The sequence below is a fragment of the Rhinatrema bivittatum genome, chromosome 9 (assembly GCF_901001135.1).
Source record: "Rhinatrema bivittatum chromosome 9, aRhiBiv1.1, whole genome shotgun sequence".
NCBI lineage: Eukaryota > Metazoa > Chordata > Amphibia > Gymnophiona > Rhinatrematidae > Rhinatrema > Rhinatrema bivittatum.
The window spans coordinates 490,504-502,943 of NC_042623.1; the positions used below are offsets into that span (position 1 = coordinate 490,504).

A 12,440-nucleotide genomic window follows, 5' to 3' on the forward strand; every position below is an offset into this window, starting at 1 on the left:
TGGAGATACAGCAGGGCTCTGTGGGGCAGGCTCACAGGCCCCACACTGCGCTGGCTCACGCTTTAAACCTAATCTGCCCATTAGAAAGCAATGCCCAGGACAGGCTATGCTGCTTGCCCCTCCTCCACAATCCTAGAACTGGGTTACAGAGGTACAAACCTCACTTTGTCAATGTCTTTACTTAAAAAATAAGATGATAAATGGGGAAAGAATTAACAGCAAAGAGTATCTTTTTGAGTACTGTTGCACTTTTCAGATAATAAAGGAAATGACCAGAGGTAAAGGAGTAATTAAGAATAACAATAATACAAATGGCGCCACTTTTACAAAAGTTTAAGACTTTCTGCCTTGAGTTTTAATTTCAGGTTATTTAATTTAAGAATGGAAAAGCATTTGGAACAGAAGCAATCTAGGAACAATTGAAAAAAATACAAAACAAAGATGCAATAACTATTTTTTTTTTAGACCACAGGTATTACATTGAGGTTTGCCAAAAGGCTGCAAATCAATTTAATGTTTCAACCAACAAATAAAATTGAGTAAGTTATCTCTGAATTTTTTTTAAACTTTACATAATCGCAAATTCTTCATGTCCGAATAAGAACTGTATTTTCCCTATTCAGCCACAAGGAGATAGCTAACAGGGGTCATTATTGTGCGATGTCCCTATTCAGCCACAAGGAGATAGCTAACAGGGGTCATTATTGTGCGATGTCCCTATTCAACCACAAGGAGATAGCTAACAGGGGTCATTATTGTGCGATGTCCGTATTCAACCACAAGGAGATAGCTAACAGGGGTCATTATTGTGCGATGTCCCTATTCAGCCACAAGGAGATAGCTAACAGGGGTCGTTATTGTGCGATGTCCCTATTCAGCCACAAGGAGATAGCTAACAGGGGTCGTTATTGTGCGATGTCCCTATTCAGCCACAAGGAGATAGCTAACAGGGGTCGTTATTGTGCGATGTCCCTATTCAGCCACAAGGAGATAGCTAACAGGGGTCGTTATTGTGCGATGTCCCTATTCAGCCACAAGGAGATAGCTAACAGGGGTCGTTATTGTGCGATGTCCCTATTCAGCCACAAGGAGATAGCTAACAGGGGTCGTTATTGTGCGATGTCCCTATTCAGCCACAAGGAGATTGCTAACAGGGGTCGTTATTGTGCGATGTCCCTATTCAGCCACAAGGAGATAGCTAACAGGGGTCGTTATTGTGCGATGTCCCTATTCAGCCACAAGAAGATAGCTAACATGGCTCATTATTGTGCGATGTCCCTATTCAGCCACAAGGAGATAGCTAACAGGGGCCGTGTGTACTGAAACTTAACGTCCATATTTTTGGGGTGCTGATTCACGGTATTATATAAACTGTGCGGCTCCTGCTGTAGTTTATAAAATTAAGGCATAACTTCAGATGTCCATACTAAGCTTAACAAAAGGCATGAGGGTAACCTGCAGAGGGTGACAGTTACTACCCCTAACAAAACAAGGGGGTAACCTACAAAGAGCTGCAAATACTACCATAAGCAGCTTACTGGGAAAACTGGATGGACCATTTGGTGTTTATCTGCCATCATTACAATGTTACTTTTGCATGTATATGCTGAGTTATGCACACTATTGAAAATCACCCTTTTATTATATAAAAGCTACATGTATACTTGTAGATGCATTGTGTGGAGGCAATCCTGAGGGCACGGTTAGAGTTGGGGAAGTAAGCAACACGGGTAGTTTATAGTTTAAAAATTATGTGCATTATTTTACATGGAAAAAGCAGCAGCATGCTGTACATTCCCTTTCAAAACTGGTGCAACATCTATGGGCGAAAGTACCTGCACGCTTTGCACTTATGTGGGTGGTTCAAATATTCAAAGCCATTCCAATGGGTAAAATGGTACTTTATCTGAGTAAATTGGCCTTTATAAAATTATCCTCTGTATATTTGGGTAATAGTAGACACACAGAACCTCTGTGCTGCTCATTATACCTGCAATAGGGGAAGGCATTCCTGGAGATGGGTAGTTTTAGCTATGAAAGGTAACCACATCCATCAGCAGCTGCCAATGTGTGCAAGTATTTATCCTGGAGTAATATTCAAAGTAAAAGTATGCACATACTTCACCTTGAAAATAAGTGCAAAGCCCATGGGTAAAAAGTACCTGCAAATTTTGCACTTGTGTAAAGATTCTTAGATTTACCTTCTTGGGATAATTCTATAATAGCTCACGTAAGAAATTTGGCAAATATGGACATTTTGCACACATTTTCAAAGCAAACTTGTGCATCTGTGTTCACTTTGAATATTATCTCATTAAAACTACCTGCACACAATTAACCTGCTAATTTGTTAGCAGACATTTACACGCATACTTTTGAACATCTAAATGTATGCACATCTGTGCAAACCCCTCCCCAGCTCCACCCCAGGAATGCCTCTGCTCACATACAGGACATAGACATGAAGGTTTACCTGCATAGCAGTGGGCAATCTTATATATGACGTTTGCCCTAGTAAAGCATTGTTTTACCTGTGGAAATGTCTTTGAAAATTACTCTCTAAGAATGCAAAGGCCATAGGTAGTTTTTATCCCCAGATTTTACACACAAATTTTCAAAGTGAAAGTAATCATGTACTTTAGCTTTGAAAATTAAGGCAATAAAACTTCCTGCATACATTTTCACCAGGTAATATATGTGGGTAGTTTCCCTGATGTAATTTATGTGCATACTTTTTAAAATGTTTAAAATATGTATGAGTTACAGGTTCCCTGTATGGATGTGCAACAGGGATGGATTCGTCCCATTCGGTATTCGTATTCGTGGGGTGCCAAATCCCTTGCATCCGTTCTCGGGGGACGCCGATTCATTCATTAGTTACTTATGTATTCATTTCCCCAAAAAACCCCATCCCAACCCTTTAAATTTAATTAACTACAACCCTCCACCTTCTTGAACCCCCCAAGACTTACCAAAAGTCCCTGGTGGTCCAGCGGGGGTCCTGGCGCGATCTCCTGCACTCGGGCTGTCGGCTGCCGGTATTCAAAATGACGCCAATAGCCTTTGCTCTCACTATGTCACAGGGGCTACCGGTGCCGTTGGTTGGCCCCTGTCACATGGTAGGAGCACAAGATGGTGCCGGCCATCCATTGCTCCTACCATGTGACAGGGGCCGACCAACGGCACCGGTAGCCCCTGTGACATAGTGAGAGCAAAGGCTATTGGCGTCATTTTGAATACCGGCAGCCGACAGCCCGAGTGCAGGAGATCGCGCCAGGACCCCCCGCTGGACCACCAGGGACTTTTGGTAAGTCTTGGGGGGATCAGGAGGATGGGGGGTTTATTCGTTAGATACGTTGTATTCATGGGGGTTCGCCATACGTTTCGTGACCCCACGAATACAACGAATAGGGACATATAAGTTGTGGATTGCCAATACATCGAAAACAAATGCACACCCCTAGTTCCCTGTGTAGCTGTGGCAAAGCACAAAGGTCCAAGAGATTCCCTACTCTTAACCTCAAACAGGTCCGGCATGCCCCAAGCTCATTTCCCCTTGGTGAGACCTGCCCTGAACAGAAATGAAGCCAGTATCCTACAGGTTCTGTTCCTGATAGGATCTGCTATTCAAGAAAACACAAAACCACATTTGCACAAAGAAAAGGGCAACTTGTGTTGACTAGTGTACCCTAATAATAAAAAAAGAAAAACAAGGCTTCCTGAACAGACTGGGTGGACCAGTTGAGTCATTTTCTGTCGACATTTACTATGTTACACTCTAAGTCAACACATACACTTAAGAACATAAGAAATTGCCATGCTGGGTCAGACCAAGGGTCCATCAAGCCCAGCATCCTGTTTCCAACAGAGGCCAAAACCAGGCCACAAGAACCTGGCAATTATCCAAACACTTGATTTTAGGATACCAGTATTTTATTATTAATGCTAAGCTGCACTCCAAACACCACTGCAGAATACACAGATATAGCAAAGATAATAGCGAAGTACAAACACTTTTCTTACAATTAGGGTAGCTGCGTTGCTTCTGTGAGTGAGGATTCTCTTTCTCTGACTGTCCCTCTGGCATAGACCTCCCCTGCTTCTCAGTTATACCCTTTTCATCTGTGTTTTATCTCAAAACATGGCCCAGAGAGGGAACTGCCTTCCTACAGTTTCTGCACATCTTGTATTTACTCCTTCTCTTCTCAGGGTTGTTGTATAGTCACGAGATGTAGGTTGGTATGAGAACGCTGAGTCTAAGGAAGCCTATCTTCTAAATAGCCAAACTTGTCACACTTAGGCCAATCAATTCCATTACAGCATAAAATCTCTTCCTAAGCCTTTCCCCAGGAATGCCTGTCTGATATACTGCAAAAAATACACACATTTAAGATGTACATGCATATTTGTACCTACCTATCGGGTGGGACATTTTATAAATGCTCATTTCCACAAGTAAAACAGCTTTATCTGCAGAAATGGCTTTTAAGATTGCCCTTCCTATGTATGAAAATGTATCTATTATTTATTGTATTTATTTATTTAAAATATTTCTAAACTGCCTAGCAACATTCAGACACTTTACAAAATTAACATCCATAATTAAATTAATGAAAACATCACTAACAATAATAGCATTAAACAGGCAAATAAAATCTAAAAACTTAAATAAATATACACTAAAAAGACCATAGACATACAAGCACACATCACAGTATATTAAGGCGTTCATTCTTCCTTTTTACATATTTTCTGCAGTTTCAGTGTTGTTTGGAAGTGAGTTCTTGATACTATTTCCATGAACACCCACATCTGCTCCCTCTAATTTCTGATTTTCTTGTTTTTATTGAACTTCTTGTCGTCTTTACCAATTTTTATACTGCGTGCTGTGGAAATAGGCCTTTTTCCTCTTAATTTGATTTGAACCGATTGCAATAAAAACATTTTCCTTACTTCATTTTCTAGTCTTAATCATTTGTAAGGAAGCGACATGAACAAGGAGCAGAGAATAAGTAAAACTCTGTGCTTCACACAAGGAGTCATTGCTTTTCAGTTATCTGAGAGGTTATGATGATACTAGACTAGGCACAGGAGAGGGTAGGAAACTGCTAATACTAGTTATTGAAGAATATAAAACTAACCTTATTATAATTATTTTAATTTTCTTCTGCAGTGTTTTATCCAAACTAAATAACACCTTCGTGTTCCCTGTCCTTTGGCTTAATGAGGTTAGTAGGCTTTGATTTTAATACTCAATATATTGCATACATACTAATATTCAGAGAAAGAAGGAGGATCAACAACAGAACCTTCATCTGCTGGTGGTAAGTTTGGATTTGCTGGGAAGAAGTGGTTAAATCTTTAAACTCACAAGCTATCCGACTAAATGGCATATCTAGCTACTTATCCAGCTAAATTATAGCTGGATAAGCAGTTAATTTAGGGAGATTAAAAGAGGGAGTTTCAGGGACATTCTGGGGAGGGGCCAAGATATCTGGCTAACCTATCCGAATATTTGGTATAATAAGCTAGGTTAGCCGGATAAATTTATACTGCTTTAGAGAAGGTATAAAGTTAACCAGTCCTGTGTGGCCAGATCACTACCTACTTACCCGGATATCATCTCACTCCCATACAAAAAAATCCCTCTGCCAGAAGCAAGGTCTCAACTGACCCACTCCCGGCAATTCAGAGCTGCTTTTGGAAGCATAGATTACCCATAGTGTACACTTTCAGTGCTAAGAGTCAGCTTAAGTTTCTAGTGCCGGAAGCGTACACTATGGGTAGAGGCCACTTCCAGTTCTAGAAGACAGAAGCAGAGCTGGATTCCCCGGAGCAGGTGAGTTTAGACCTTACTCCCGGCAGCATTTTTTCTTTTTGTATAGGGGTGAGATGGAAGGGTCTAGAGGGATGAGGAGGTTGTGGACAGGACTACTCATACTGCAGGTGGGTGGGAGGGATTGGGGAAGAGAAGGACACCGCTATCTGATGAATGCTACAGGGAATGTGGAAGGGGGGTGCCCAGCGACCTCTATAGGAGAGGTTTGGAATTAGGGATACACAGCCCAAGAGGTTCATATCTAAAATTTTGGGATTGGAAGGGACAGAGTATGCTGCATTTGGTGGTCTGTGGGATAACCCCTTGAACCACTGCCCTCACCTCCTGCCCAGAACCCCACCTCCGTCTTTCGCTGGTGATGATTCCATGCAGTGGAAGGCCGCAGGCCCGAAACTCACAGGCCTTCATCTGATTCTGCCACTGTCTTCTTTGTGACTGATGCTGCTGCCGACTCCTGCGTGGCACAGGCCCCCTTAGGCACACACGTGCACCTCAGCTCCAAATTTAAAGGGACCCGCAGCAGGACCTCCCCGTGGCCCCTGTCGATGACATTAGCCAGCAAGGCCTATGAAAGGCCTCTAAACCTGGACTTCCTGGCCTCGGCAATAGGTCAACTACAAAGCGTAGTGCTAGTTGCCACTTCACATTCCTGGTCTTCATTCCTGTGTTCCCGATCTTTATTTTGGCAGTCCCGTGTCATCTTCTCTGAGTTCCATATCTTTAAAATCTATCTTGCTATATTCAAACATAGCTGGTTAGGTTTTAAAGTTAGCCGGATACATTTGGCTGAATAATTTAAACAAGTATATTCAGTGAGACATTTATCCCTCTGAATATACAGGACAAGCTATCTAACTAACATTAGCCGGATAACTTTGTCTACTAAAGGTTAATATTTGCCAGTGTTAGAATTCTTTGTGCAGTGGGAAAAAGGTTTTGATTCTCTGAGCTAGTAAAAGACAGGGATGGTAACTTTCAAAGGGGCAAGCAGACGCACATTGACACATGTGCACTGGTGCATTCCCAGGGACGCGGCTATTATATAACATATGTGCACATTTGAGCATGTATGTGTGCACATCCATGCATGAACCTTGCAAGGAAGTTAATTTCAAAAGTGGCGTGACCAGTTTCATCAATGTGTCCACAAGTTCACCATTGTAGAGGTAGGTCCTCCAAGCTCCCCTGGTTTAATAGCCTGCATTGCCCCCTTTAAACCCCTCAGAAATGGCAGGTTTTTAAAAAAACTTACATCTCCTCCATAGCAGAAATAAAGTTACGTGGCACATGCCCAGGTGTATAAATATTTGTATGCACATCTCTCCTATGCACTGGAGAAGGTACAGAGAAGGGCGACCAAAATGATAAAGGGGATGTAACAGCTCCCTTATGAGGAAAGACTAAAGAGGTTAGGACTGTTCAGCTTGGAGAAGAGACGGCTGAGGGGGGATATGATAGAGGTCTTTAAGATTATGAGAGGTCTACAATGGATAAGTGTGAATTGGTTATTTACTCCTTCGGATAATAGAAGAACTAGAGGGCACTCTATGAAGTTAGGAAGTAGCACACGTAAAACAAATTGGAGACAATTTTTCTTCCACCCAATGCACAATTAAGCTCTGGAATTTGTTGCCGGAGGATGTGGTTAGTGCAGTTAGTATAGCTGGGTTTAAAAAAGGTTTAGATAAGTTCTTGGAGAAGTCCATTTGCTATTGAGATTGACTTAGAGAAAAGCCACTGCTATTATTGGTATCAGTAGCATGGGATCTTCTTGGTGTTTGGGTAATTGCCAGGTTCTTATGGCCTGGATTGGCCACTGTTGGAAACAGGATGCTGGGCTTGATGGACCCTTGTCTGACCCAGTATGGCAATTTCTTATGCCTTAAGACTTATACCTCTTGCATACCACAATTAAAGTTACGCGGCACTAGACCTGGGTGCAGGCCAGGCACATAGGTACTTGCGTGCACTTCTCTTGGCCCCATCCTAGAGCACTTATTCCTCATCCCTTTTTTGTACGATGTGAGATATTTGTGCATTGGGATTTCTGCTCGCTTGTGGGCAGTTTTTAAAATCGGGTGGACACACGCATGTCCTACATATGAGCACATCTTCCAATTTTGGCACACACCCGGCTTTTAAAATTCACCTTTAAGTGATATCTCACTAATGTCCTGTACAGAGGCATAATCACCTCCTTTTTTCCAGAGGTGCACAAAGAGGTTTACATCATTAAAATTCTTGTTCTACCATTTTTCTGCCTTGATAACATCACAAATTATCAAATTATCAGAAATGACTGTAGCATTGGTATTATCCTTCCAATTAGATATAACTTAATTTGATGCAGGCAACAGCTAGGTTTTCTGTAGACACAAGTACACGCCTGACATCTGTTGCAATAAATTCCTATTTGCAGTTCAAGGTGTTAATGTGTTGATATGCTACCTGCTTATCCTTCCAATTGACTGGACTCATTCTGTGAATGTATTTTCTTTCCTTTTTTCTGTTTGTCACTTAATGTATGTCTCTTATGTTCCAGTGCTTATAGCATCCATGATAGCTAGTGATAGGCAATGTTCCTGGAAACCTTTCGTCACCTACTGCTACTTATGGGTAGTTTCCAGGCTGGTGTCATCTCCAAGGTTTGCTAAATTTATGTAGTTTTGTCTGAAGGAGAACATTTAACAAAGTTTTTCACAATGTAGCAGTATACTGTAAGATGCATGTCCTACACTAAAGTTAAAAAGAATTCTGCTAATAATGTGGATTTCACAGGACATGGTCTGGATTAGGAATTGATTGAGGAGTAGAGCTCTCTGAACAGAGATGTACAATTAGTGGACTGCTTCAGGGTTTGACCCTTGGCCTGGTTCTATTCAATATTTTCATGAACGATATTGCAAAGGGATTAGAAGGAAATGTTTGTCTTTTTGACAGCAAGATCTGCAACACAGAGGACCTGTCTGAGGGAGTAGACATAAGGAGGAAAGCTAAAAAAAAAAAAAAATCAAGGAATGTTTGAGTGGCTGACAGCTAAGCTTCAATGCAAAAAGTGCAGTCAATGCATTTGAGTGCAAAATTCCAAGGGAGCAATCTATGCTGAGGAATGAGGAACTGGTAATCACTAAGCAGGAGAAATACTTTCAGTTTGATAATTTGTGATGTTATCGAGGCAGAACAATGGTAGAACAAGGCAGCGGCCAGAGCCGTAACAATTCTAAGGGACATAGGGAAAGGCATAACCAGAATTTTAATGCGGTAAACCTCTTTCTGCACCTCTGGAAAAAAGGAGGTGATTATGCCTCTGTACAGGGCATTAGCGAGACCTCGCTTTAAGTGCCAACATTGGGAGACATGCACACATCTAGGACATGCAAGCACGAGTCCTGATGCACAAATATCTCACATCGAACAGAAGAGAACTGGGGCCAGGAGATGAGTGCTCAAGTACCTATGCCCAGGCCTTAATTAGGATGGGCGATTCATAAATGTTAATAAATGTAAAAGTAAATGCGCCTGGGTGTGCTCCCAGGCCAGTGCTACAAAACTTTATTTCTGCTATGGACAAGGTGTAAGTCCTCTTAAAACTATTTCTAGGCATTTGTGAGGGGTTTATGGGGCCTGGAGTAACTGCCGGGAGGTGCAGGCTAAAGAACCAAGGGGAATTGGAGTATCAACTCTAGACTGGGTGAACTGGTGGACAAACTGGTGAAACTAGTCATGGTTTGGACATGCACCTGTTATAAAATTCATTCACTCAAACCTGACTTATGCTGCTGGGCAGGCACAAATATGCACCTCGAGGCTACTTTATAAGATGCATGTGCACATGTTATAGAATGGCGGCTCTCTGGGCGTGTGCTAATGCACAAGCATATATGTACATATATGTACATCCACATGCCCATGTGAATGATGCAGTCCCTCAGTCTAGAGTTCAGTTTGGGATATGCATAGATAGGACATGCACCTTGCCAGAGCTGAGCTCCATATGGATATAGACAGTAAGAATGTTCATGGAAATGTTTTCATTTAATTTAATTTTTATTCATGATTGAATCATTTTTTATTCATGTTTTCATTTTCTGGGCTAAGTTTTGTTTTTTTTCATTTTGTTTCAGAAAATAGTGTGCACTATTTGCAAATAACATGCACTGTTCACAAACAGTGTGCACTATTTTCCCGAGATGAAAGAAGCTGAAAATTTTGGGGATTTTCAGGGGGATTGTGCATACATTTTGGGATAAAATCAACTGGAATAAAAATTCCTGATTTGGTTTGGAATACCATTTATGTTAAAATGAATTCACATCCCTAATATAAAGAGTAGATGCACTCAAGAGATGGGGCAAAGTGGTGTAGGATCTACACCAAAAGTCTTAAAAGGAGCGACCTAAATATATAACCCTAGAGGAGAGGAAAGATAGAGGAGGATATGATAAACACATTTAAATATCTGAAAGGTATAAATAATACTCAAGAAGCAAACCTTTTTCAGTGGAATGTTATTTATTTGATTTGATTTATATTCCCCTTTTCATGCACTTTCAAAGCCGATTACATTCAGGTAACTCTAAAACAAGAAGTCATGCATTATACGTCTGTTAAAAAGGGTTAGACTCAAGGAGGGTCCATATTCAGCAGGAATAACCAACTAACTTTAGGACAGCCCTAAGGCACAACCAGAGTTAGTCGGATAAGTTAACCGGCTAACTCCAAATATCAGAGTTAGCCACTTTACTTATCTGCCTAACTCTGCTCCTCCCTGGAACATCTCCCACCAATCCCCGGATTGACCCCAACTTATCCAGCTAAAATGTAGCCGAGTAAATAGTTATCCGGCTAGAATTTAGCTAGGTATAAGATGAATATGGATAACTATTACATTATTCATCTAAATGGCATTTGAATATGGACTTCAATATTTTCTCACCGAAAAGATGGTTGATGCATGAAATAGGCTCTTAATGGTGATGGTATAAAAAATACAGTAAGAGAATTCAAGAAGGCATGGGATGAGCATAGAGGAGCTTTAGTTACCAATGACTGAAGAGAAAGATAGAGATCAATTGGGTCCAAAAGCAATGCATTAAATCACCGACTTGATGGCTTTTAGGGTTCTTATCTGTCATTATATTTTATGATTCTATGTCACTTGACCATACCTGTTTCCACTGGGTGGATGGTCTTGCAGCATACATTATGAACTTTGCATTGCATGAGAGTTTGCAAATGGAAAATTTGAAGCACTAAAGTTATTATCATTATCTGGTTACAGATGATGGAAGTGAGATACAGAGAGATACTTTAAAATAAATTACTCAGATTGGCACAAAGCGTTACTGGCACAGCAGATGTTGCAGTCAGGATCTGACTCATAATTCAGTGGTCTTCCTCCTTTCGACTTTATTGTATATGGAGTGATGCAGCTGTTGACTTTTATTACAGACTGCCACAATCGATGATGCCAATGCAGAGCTTTTCAAAGCCACAGTAACTACACCAATGAACATACTGATGATAGTACAGGTGGTCCTGCTCTGCCTGGGGCTTGTGGCCTTCCTAGCCTGCTCTATCACTCTTTGTATACGCGGCTCACGGAAATCAAAATAGGTAAGTATCCTGGTACAGTAGTACCACATGTTTCATGCATGCGTGTGGGGGAGTGAACAGTCATTTGGGGTGGGGGGATGTTGAGTGGGACCTGCACTCTAGGCATGGAGATCCTTTACTTGGTTCATGAAGGGGGCCTCCTGAAAGACCATTATTGCATATTAAAGCACCTCAAAATACCGCTACTGGAGCAGGGGCTACACTCAGCAATATTGATATACACACGACAAGTGCAGAAAGTCTCTTGTTGGTCAAGTAATATATTTATTGTATTATTCCAATCTGGCAACTCCACTTGTATATAGACTGTCTTTTTTTAATATATTTATTTATTTATTATATATTTATGCATTTTGCATATTTTAGACAGTAATTTACATGTCAATGACAGGGCTTCCATAACAAACAAAACAACATTTTACCACGCAAATTTTTAGTACTTCCTATATTACCCTTTATAAAGAAACTAGAGAACCTACATATATTCAATTCTGGAGCTACTATAAGGAAACATTTTTCATTCAATTAGGTGGTTTAAATGCCATATACTAATATACCTATGACCAACCTGGAGTTTTTATTTTGGCAGTCTAGCATCTATACATTTCCTAAGTTCTGTGGGCTCAAAAAATACAAAGCGTTCATTTATATGTTTAACAACACATTTACAAGGGAAGTAAACTATCATCTGGGCTCCCAGATGTTTTACTTCAGGGCACATCTGAAGGAAACTTTTTCTTCTTATCTGGGTATTCCTAGTGATGTCTGGGTACATCCAAATTTTCTCAGAAAGATATAATTTTTCTCGATTTCTCAAAAATTGTTTCAAAATGTTATCCCTATCTTCAGTTTTTTGAAACCTTACACATAGGGTACCTCTTGACTCTATTTGTTCCTCCATCGTCTGTTGTAAGAAATTTATGAGATTATCTAATTGCTGCGATTGGTTCAAAGCATTTTCATTCTCTTTCTTTGTGACAATGTA

At 40.8% G+C, this 12,440-nt stretch overlaps 1 protein-coding gene across 1 annotated transcript in view; it reads left to right on the plus strand.

Moving 5' to 3' along the window:
• The window catches only part of CD36 (CD36 molecule), a 142,817-nt gene extending 131,362 nt beyond the window's left edge, over positions 1 to 11,455 (plus strand). The window contains exons 10-12 of the mRNA XM_029616476.1: positions 466 to 539; positions 5,174 to 5,228; positions 11,291 to 11,455. Of these exons, the coding sequence (XP_029472336.1) occupies positions 466 to 539; positions 5,174 to 5,228; positions 11,291 to 11,455 (294 nt within the window). The remainder of the gene's footprint in view (positions 1 to 465; positions 540 to 5,173; positions 5,229 to 11,290) is intronic.
• Positions 11,456 to 12,440: the final 985 nt, after the last annotated feature.